The 8,851-nt window shown below is 25.3% G+C and overlaps 1 protein-coding gene across 6 annotated transcripts; it reads right to left on the reverse strand.

The window, feature by feature from the left end:
• Window positions 1–455: 455 nt before the first annotated feature.
• LOC112604379 (UNC93-like protein MFSD11) lies at window positions 456–7,916 on the reverse strand. 6 transcript variants are annotated; one of them, XM_025353398.1, is made up of 10 exons: window positions 7,582–7,914; window positions 5,898–6,028; window positions 5,696–5,742; window positions 5,351–5,520; window positions 5,040–5,216; window positions 3,855–4,135; window positions 2,638–2,763; window positions 2,339–2,528; window positions 764–899; window positions 456–684 (listed from the first exon to the last, which is right to left on the reverse strand). In XM_025353398.1, the coding sequence occupies exons 3-10, from the start codon at window positions 5,735–5,737 to the stop codon at window positions 550–552; spliced, it is 1,257 nt and encodes a 418-aa protein (XP_025209183.1). In that variant the 5' UTR covers window positions 5,738–5,742; window positions 5,898–6,028; window positions 7,582–7,914; the 3' UTR covers window positions 456–549. The 6 variants fall into 6 exon arrangements, with proteins under 6 accessions (XP_025209183.1, XP_025209182.1, XP_025209179.1 ...); XM_025353397.1 differs by having other exon boundaries at window positions 5,696–5,797; XM_025353394.1 differs by having other exon boundaries at window positions 5,696–5,800; window positions 7,582–7,913.
• Window positions 7,917–8,851: the final 935 nt, after the last annotated feature.

Raw genomic sequence — 8,851 nt, forward strand, 5'->3', positions numbered from 1 at the left:
ATACTTGTATTTTATGTAACATTTTTCTTAGTTATTATGTTAGTTTGCTCAATATCTAATATATATATATATATATATATATTTTTTTTTTATAGTATTGTAATTTATGTATCCTTCTATTATGCTTACTATTCTATGTAATTGGGCACGTCCCGTTATATAAAAAAAAAAAATTTCACTTTTTTAAGTAAATATTTATTTACCTAACAGGTTTTAATGAATTAGGAATGGTTATAATAAAATATGGAAGACATAAAGTAAATAATGTAGTTATAGTTTTGACTTTTAAAATCTGTTTTTTTAAATATTAGTTGACTCATAATTTTAAAAGTTCAATCTCAATATGGTAACTGGTTTTCAAAGATGCATTGGCATTTTTAAGACTTGAACTTAATTTATGATTTTATTTTCTAAATTATTCTATATTATTATAAAATAAAAAAAATACCATCAGTCAATAAGTATTTTATAATATTATCAATAACGTTATACACTTAAACGTGAGTAACGTGTTGAAATTTGAGTATTTTCATCGTTCTTATTCTTAAATCATTTAATGGAAACACTTTTGTCCACAACAATATACGATAAAGTACCGATGGTCATTACGATTGTCAATATGATAAGTTGTACATAGATTCCAAACTGATTACTGTAAAAGAAGCTAATCGCTGCTGACGTGGACTGCAAAACAATCAGTTTACATTATAAAAAAAAAAAGAAAAAGGCTTCAAGTAATATTACTCGATTTAAGGTATATTACCTGCATAAACATGAACAATGATACGGTAGAAACAACGTTACTTGAATACTTCGTTCCAATCACATTATATATTTGCGTGTTAAAACCACTGCCTCCTAAACCCAAGAGGAAACCGCAAAATATAGCTAAGTATTGACTGCAAATAATAATAGATATGCTTAATAGTAATATATTATTTTTATTTTTAACAACTAAAAGTTGTGTGGTGAAAAATTATTGTAAAAAACATTCATAGTTTTAAACAATAAATGTTTTATGTTAAATGAATCATCTGGTACATACATAAACAGATGTTACGAGTAAAGTGTACAATTTGAGAGTTTTCTACAATAGCCTTTGTTATTGGCAATAATCTATCAATCTATACTACTATATAAAATTGTAAAGGATTTTTAACGACTGCGCTAACTGAGAAAACTACCCACTGAACGATTTAGATAAAATTTGTTACTGTTATACCTGATAGCCTGCTGAAGATTTTAGTGTCACTTTTATTAATAACAAATAATTATAATGTTAAAAAAATATTAAAAGTTTGAAAAATTAAAAAAAAATATAGATAATAATATAACGCTTTAAAATAAGTATGTTAATTGATTTTCATGTCAACGGTATGTTATTTTTTGTGCTACATATAAAAACGGTATACAATTTATACGTTAGAATAACTATTTATTTTTTAACTTTATAGGACATTTTCGTTATCATAATGAACACATAAAAAAAAAAAAAAAAAGGAGTTAAATTTCGTGTAGTTGCCAATTCATAATCATGTCAAGAGCGCCAAGAGCACGCATTGGCAGAAGAACGGCTAATACTACTCCAATGTATAACAGAAGGCAACAAGAGAATGCACCAGATCGTTCTCAAAGACTTGCATAAGCAATGACTTAACCCTATGAGTCTGAAATCAGCATTTAATTACCGATCAGAAATTGATTATTTAAATATTCCAACGCTTTAAAAATTTGTTTGTCATTAATACCTCTAGAAACATACTTTCATTACGTTTCTATTAACCGTTTTTTATACATTTTTAAACAAATCATCGTCTGAAGGTAAAATACTCGACCAATCGCGGGCGAAGCCGTGTCGAATCGGCTAGTTAAATAATATAATATTTAATGGTAGATAAAGGAACATATCTTATAGACTATGATATTCCACAATTACACAATAAACATTAAAATCATACATGTCACATAAAATAAGTGAACTACCCCATTGTAAGAAAGCCGATAAGAACAAACGTAATAATTATATTTTCTAATTATATAGATATATGTCATCATTCATTATATTTTAAATATAATTTATAAATAAATATTATATTATTTATATTATATCATATTATGTTATTACTAACTAATAACTATTATTCTTAATAACGCTAAATTAAATATCGTTGAAAATAAATAATTATTACAGTAGGTACTATTTGCCACAATTATCGACATCATTTTCAGATTGTTCAAAAATGAGTAACTAATAACATAGGTACACTGTAATATAGGAAAATAATATAATAGCTTATCAAAAATGTTAGTTGATGAATTTAAAAAAAAAAAGTCATACTTAGGTTTGATAATCGATTTTGTGTAAGTATCGCCGAATGGAGAATCATTTGGTAAATTTACAAAGATCAAGCCGTACGCTACGATGTTAATGAAAAAACTGATAATTATCATAGTCGAACGACTTAGACCACTGAACTTTGAACTGGATCTCGATGACTTTTTACCTAAAATGCTGCACAATAAACTACCTGTAACCATTTCGAATGAATCACAATTAGGTAAAATGTATATCCCATTATATAGAATATGTATAATGCAATAATGCATTCAATACATTAAATATTAATTAACGTGTACCTATGACTTCGCCCACTCCGCCCACTAGTGCTGTGTAACCTATTAGTTGTTTGCTATTAGTGCTGATAGACTTAGTGAACGCAATACTCGAACTGTATACACTATTGTTGAAAGATATGGTCAGACCTATGAGAAAGTTAAATTTGTTATAATTTAAAACAAAAGAAGAAACAAAACTTTTTTAGTGGTAGAAGGAACTATGATGAACTATAAACGAATAATGGTAGGTATTAAAACTGCGTACTACAAAAAAATACAGCAATTATCTATGTCATAATAATGCAAAAATAGTTTCTGGTTGTAGACCATAATATTATTATGCTCTGTTACTTTTTATAGTTAAAATATTTTCTTATTTTTTCGATTATCACTTAGAAACCTTTTTTTAGAAAAGAGAATGAGTATTTTTGAACTAAATTATAGCTATACCTTGTTCGCCGAGTGACCGGACGTAGTGAGTGACGAAAACTTTTCATTTCCAAACTACTAACCATCTATATTACGCCTACTTATCACTTGCTGTTTTAGAGTGGTGGAAAGTTATAGAATGTGTCGTTTTACTCTAATGATTTCGATCTATGTTTATATGTTGTGTTTGAACACATTCCGCATTACATGACAATTTATTTGAACTCTGCATATAAAATAGTTTTAATCGATGGAGAGATGATTTCTAATGGAGCTCCCATACTTGATCAATAAGGATGCGCAATGTGTTCCGGTTTATCGCGAATAAAGTATAGGTATCTTAATTAGAAATATTTTAAGATAAAAATTAATCGCAAGTCTGGTATAATATACTAATGTAAATACTTATGTACGAGTATGTAATTTAAAAGCTGAGCTTAAGTTTCTTGTTCTAATTGTATAATTAAGCATATTTTTATTAATTTTATTGATTAATAACAATATATTTTATTTATATCTTAGAATAATAACTAATCTTACATATTAATTTTATATAACTTATTCTTAAGTTCATAAAACAAAATAAAATGAAAATCCTAATTTAAATTTTCATACCGATTTGGTTTTGGACTTGTTTACTCGTAGTGTAGGTATTCGCATAACAAAATTTTTCAGTTACGTAACTTTAAAAAAAAATAAATAAAAACTATAAAAAAACAGAAACCAGCTATCAATAAATACTATAATAATACCAATGAAGAGCTTATGTTTAACTATTTATGTCACGAATATTGTATGTTTCACCTTACCGGTAAACAAAAATAATATACTCAGCATAAGCATGTGTTTAGTCATCAAAAGCCTCACTGAACCCTTAATTTTTTGTTTTGGATTCATACTGTTTGATTTCCATAAATTTACTTCGTTTTTCTTGCCTTCGGCGTCCACGGGCGGACGCAAGACCATCAATATAAGCGTCCCAAAACTACACACCACTGCCATCACGGTAAATATCAAAATTCTGGTGAATTTGTTAAACTCAGTCTGGTCACAGAACACCAATATCATAAAAACATTTCCGATACATATGCTGTAAAAAAATGAGATGTGAAAAACAAAATAATATGTTAATATAATATATATATTTATATATGAATACATATATGGATGTATATTAACACGTCACGGCAGTCATATACAATAAAATTATACAGGTGATAATTATCACTATTGTATAGCTAGAAGTCTAACATTAATGGGGGAGAAAATTTTAGCCAATCCGCTTTTCCTTTAAAAAATTACCTCTTTCAACTTGGAGTCTGCCCTCTTTTATCAAACAATCTAATGTCGCAATATTTAGGTGAAATAATTATATTATTATTTATACAGGTCATTTCAAAAATAATTTACCACAAAATCTATAATATTTATAAAAAAAAAAATTCACAATCTATGACTTAAATAAATATTCTTTAAGAAAATATTTTAATAACCATTGCTCTTTTTTAAAATAAAAATATTTAATGGCTTGTCCAACTCCTAAAAAAGTGGTAAGGGAAATATTTGTGTAACTAATGCGATTTTTATTACCTGGATGTCCGAAATTAGTATTATGATAACGAAACTTGTGTCTGCAATAATTGTTGTGTTATTTAATATCATCTATATTATTGACCTGAATTATTGGTTCTGAAACTATTATAGTATGTAGTCAAATGATTCATTAAGCGTGGTGACCCCCATTTCCCCTCTACAATGCATTTTTATTAAATTTAAATTTTCACAATGAAATTTTTTAGTATATTTAAGCCAAACTTAAGGTGGTATCTTATATTTTATTTTTTTTTAAAACTTAAACTTTTTCAAAACATATTAAAAGGTGTTTGTAGATAATATCTAAAATTTTAACAAATTAAATTTTTTTCTTTCAATTCTAACCGTTCAAATTCTTTATTAATAGATACCACTACTAGTACATCACAAAATAAAATTACCTCATTTTTGACATGGCCCAAAATATTCCTGAATTTCTAGATATAGTCGATGAGTCTGAATTCAAAGTAAGGTAAATGCCCTGTCCTGTCCAAATTAATGACGCACCGAAACCCAGCAACGCAGACATTGTGTACAGCAGAAATGTAGACGACAAGAAAAACGGCATCAAAAATAATCTGTAAATATTAAAATTAAGTATACGATACATAAAATGCGTCTATATGGTATAATATCATAAATAGGATGTATATTCAGTTTTAACTATTCGACTACTTAAAATTATAATGTAAATATTTCAGTATAGACGTACACGTAACATATCGATCCCAAGTAAATAGATTTCCTGCTACCAATAATACCAATTATTGTCGGTGCCAACCAGTTGCATAGAGCAAACACGCCATATATGATACACTGACTTGTGTACCCATCGCCGGTAAATGAGGGGTCTTCTTTTTCAATACTTTTCAATACTGTTTTCTGAAATTAACATAATAAATTATAATACGTATTATGAATAATTATTTTTATTTCGAATTATAATGCTGGGTTATTATATATATATATAGATATATATATAGATATACCTACATTTTTCATAGCTGTATTATTAAGCTATAATATATTTATATCAATTTTTTAATAGAATTATTACCTCGATATTGCTGACAGTCATATAAGATGTAAACACGAACATAAATCCTATGCCCAATAAAATTATATTCATTAGTCTTCGGTCCATTATAAGAATGTTGTCCTACTGATGAATATTTAAACAATGCAGAAAAATGTTTAAAATATATTCATGTTTATAACATAAAAATCGTGTAAAAAACTAATAAATAGGAGGTACTTACCTATCCAATTTAATTTTGCTGGATTTCAACTGTTTTAAGTATATCTTGTTATTGAGTACCAATAGATAACTGTAATGTATTAATGTGTTAAATTTGAAAACAATTCCAAGTGGAGATAATCCAATGTCAATCTAAATTGTAAAGGATACATTAAAGGATTTTATAAAACAATAAATTAGAAATAAGTTTTGTTTACACATTTTATTCTTCTTGAACCTAACGCTACTGTTATTTTAAAAGTTATTGGCAATAATTAGTACTGCTATGTTTATATAAACGTTTGATAACATACTCTTAGAAATGTAGGCAGATATCACAGCTCAAAATCCTTTTTCAAATTATTTTGTATAGAGAGAATTTTCTGGATTTTAATTTTGTTTAACGATGACTTAACGGATGAATCTAAAAGTGTATATCGCTATAGCCGGAAGCAATGAAACGGCATAATTGATAATACGATAAAATTACTATTAACGATTCTATAAACTAGGTATTCTATATTTCTATAGATGATATATATTTTTATGTTTATCTTATCACTAGGTATGATATACTATTTTATTATATAATAAAATATTAATAAATAATAAATATGCGTTAACATAATAATATGCAATATAAATATACCGAAAAAAAAATGTATACTAAAATAATATATTTATTCATCGAGCGTTATCTAATCAATCAAGCTCTATAAAATGCCAAAATGCTGCCTTATTTATTGTGTTTAATATCTAAAGGTCTTTAATAATTAGAACCACGAAATCTATAAAGTTCTGACAGTTAAGAAACTTATCAGGGATACCCTCAAATACCATTTTGTTAGCGTCTTTCAGTTATATTCACGTGCAGCTGAGTTCACAGCATATTATATGGATTATCACTAAATTAATTCTAGTCTGTACTCTTCAGGGTATAAATACTTACCACTTGGAATTTTTATCTTTTAAATTCTCGGCTTATATCGTGTTAATAAAATATAATCGATTATCTATCTATTTTTTGATCAGTTTCGAAGTTAATAAAAAATAAAAAATAATTTTTCATACATAACATTTGTTCATAGCACTACTTTTTTTTACAACGAGCAATGCTCGTTTGTTTTGTCCAAATACAATGACTTTAAAATTCTAAATATTTATAAACATTTTGCCTTTTTGAATTTTTTTTCAATAATTAGTTTTTAAAATTTTTTTGCTTAATTAAAAATTTGAAAAAATGAATACAAATCCATATTATAACTTTTTAAAAATATTAAAAAAACACATTTCTTTTTATACACAGAATTTTAAACTTCGACAAAGTCACGGAAATTTGCATATTGTTTTGTGGTAAAACATTTATGAAATTTAATGTTCAATTACTTTGTCTAGAGCTCGACAATTCAATTCAACGTACCTCATAAATATTTCAAAATGGAACCAAAAAATTTAAAAAAAAAGTTTTTATAATTTTTTATTATAATTATAGCAGTGTTATCAGTTAAAGTAGTTCTAAAAAAAAAAGTCGAATGCCGTTAATTCATAATAATGAATAAATACAAAAAGTAAAAATTAATTTAATAATTAAAAATGCCTAAAAATAACTTATTACTTTGTAGTTTTTTCACAGAAACAAAAGTATAGAAAATATGCATAAACAACATAAGTATATTAAAATATTTACCAGCGTTATAGTAACTCACATATTAATTGATGCATAAATCTAACTCTGGTGTGAATGGACCAGTAATCTGTGATCAATGTTAAATAAATTAAATAATAAAAATTGAAATATTAAAAACATTAACAAGAATAAAAAAAATAAAAATTCACAAATATTTATAACATTTAGCACACTTCAAAATATGTTGTACACATTGCTTATATAAACTTCCAACAGTTACATGAAATTGAATAAAGATCAATAAACCTTTAACATTCTAATCTACGTCGTGAATTTAATTATCAAACATTAGGTACTTAGATAAGTAATTGGAAACTGTATCAGAGGTTACTACAATTGAATTTGCTGCACTAAATTAAATACTTAATTTTCTACTATCTATTATTAATTTAACTTTTTGATTATACTTTATAATTTGATATTAACATTAAAATTGTTCACTTACTTAAGTAAATACTTATTTACCTAACAGGTTTTAATTAATTTTGAATGGATATAATATAATATGGAAAATATAAAGTACCTAAGTAATGTCTGACCTTAATAAATTAATCATTACATTTCCTAAGACTTGTATACTTTAAAAGTGAAATATTTTTTATTATCTGTTAAAAATGTTTATAATTTTATTCTTATAACCATATTGTTTTTAATGAAATATGAGTACTATTAATGGATGTTTTAAACTACTCGCAGATCTAAAACATGTAAAAAGAAAAATATTATTTTTTAAAAACCTAATACACATTGCTCTGGAATCTAGCTAGAATATAAAATCTAAACATCCACAACATGACAAAGGTATTTTATCTTTTAATTACTATTTATTTTTATCAAATCAATTTCATGATTTTTTTATTATTTAAATAATAATAACCGTATTCAAAATATACCTAGAATATTTATTTAATAAATTTAAATGATTGTAATACTTGCATTAATTATTTTGCATGTGTTTGAAATACATATTCTCAAATACAAAAGAATGCAAAACAACTTTTTCACATAATACAAAAAAATAAATAAATAAACTATTTTCTATTCAAAACTAATGTACAAAAATATTATAAATTGCAAACAATGTTAATAATTTTCAAACTTAGATTATTCTTCAAATTGAATTTAAATATTTATTATTTAATCTACTTACAAAAACAATTGATTTGCAACATTATTTAAAAACAAAATATTGAATTCAATTAAACAAATTAATATGACATTTTTTTCATTCAATTAACTTAGAAAATATATTCATGTCTCATATTTATAAAAATATTGTTATACAGTCA

This window comes from Melanaphis sacchari, unplaced genomic scaffold, assembly GCF_002803265.2.
Source record: "Melanaphis sacchari strain LSU unplaced genomic scaffold, SCAv2.0 Contig11_pilon_pilon, whole genome shotgun sequence".
Lineage (NCBI taxonomy): Eukaryota > Metazoa > Arthropoda > Insecta > Hemiptera > Aphididae > Melanaphis > Melanaphis sacchari.

Bases quoted from the DNA above. Each gene is read 5' to 3' on its own strand.
- LOC112604379 (XM_025353397.1), bottom strand. From the start codon at position 5,782: ATGGACCGAAGACTAATGAATATAATTTTATTGGGCATAGGATTTATG. The intron at 5,217-5,350 runs GTACGTCTATAC...TAATATTTACAG, and splicing joins TTGGGATCGATATGTTACGT to ATTATTTTTGATGCCGTTTT. The intron at 2,764-3,854 runs GTAAGGTGAAAC...ACTTTCTCATAG, and splicing joins TATATTATTTTTGTTTACCG to GTCTGACCATATCTTTCAAC.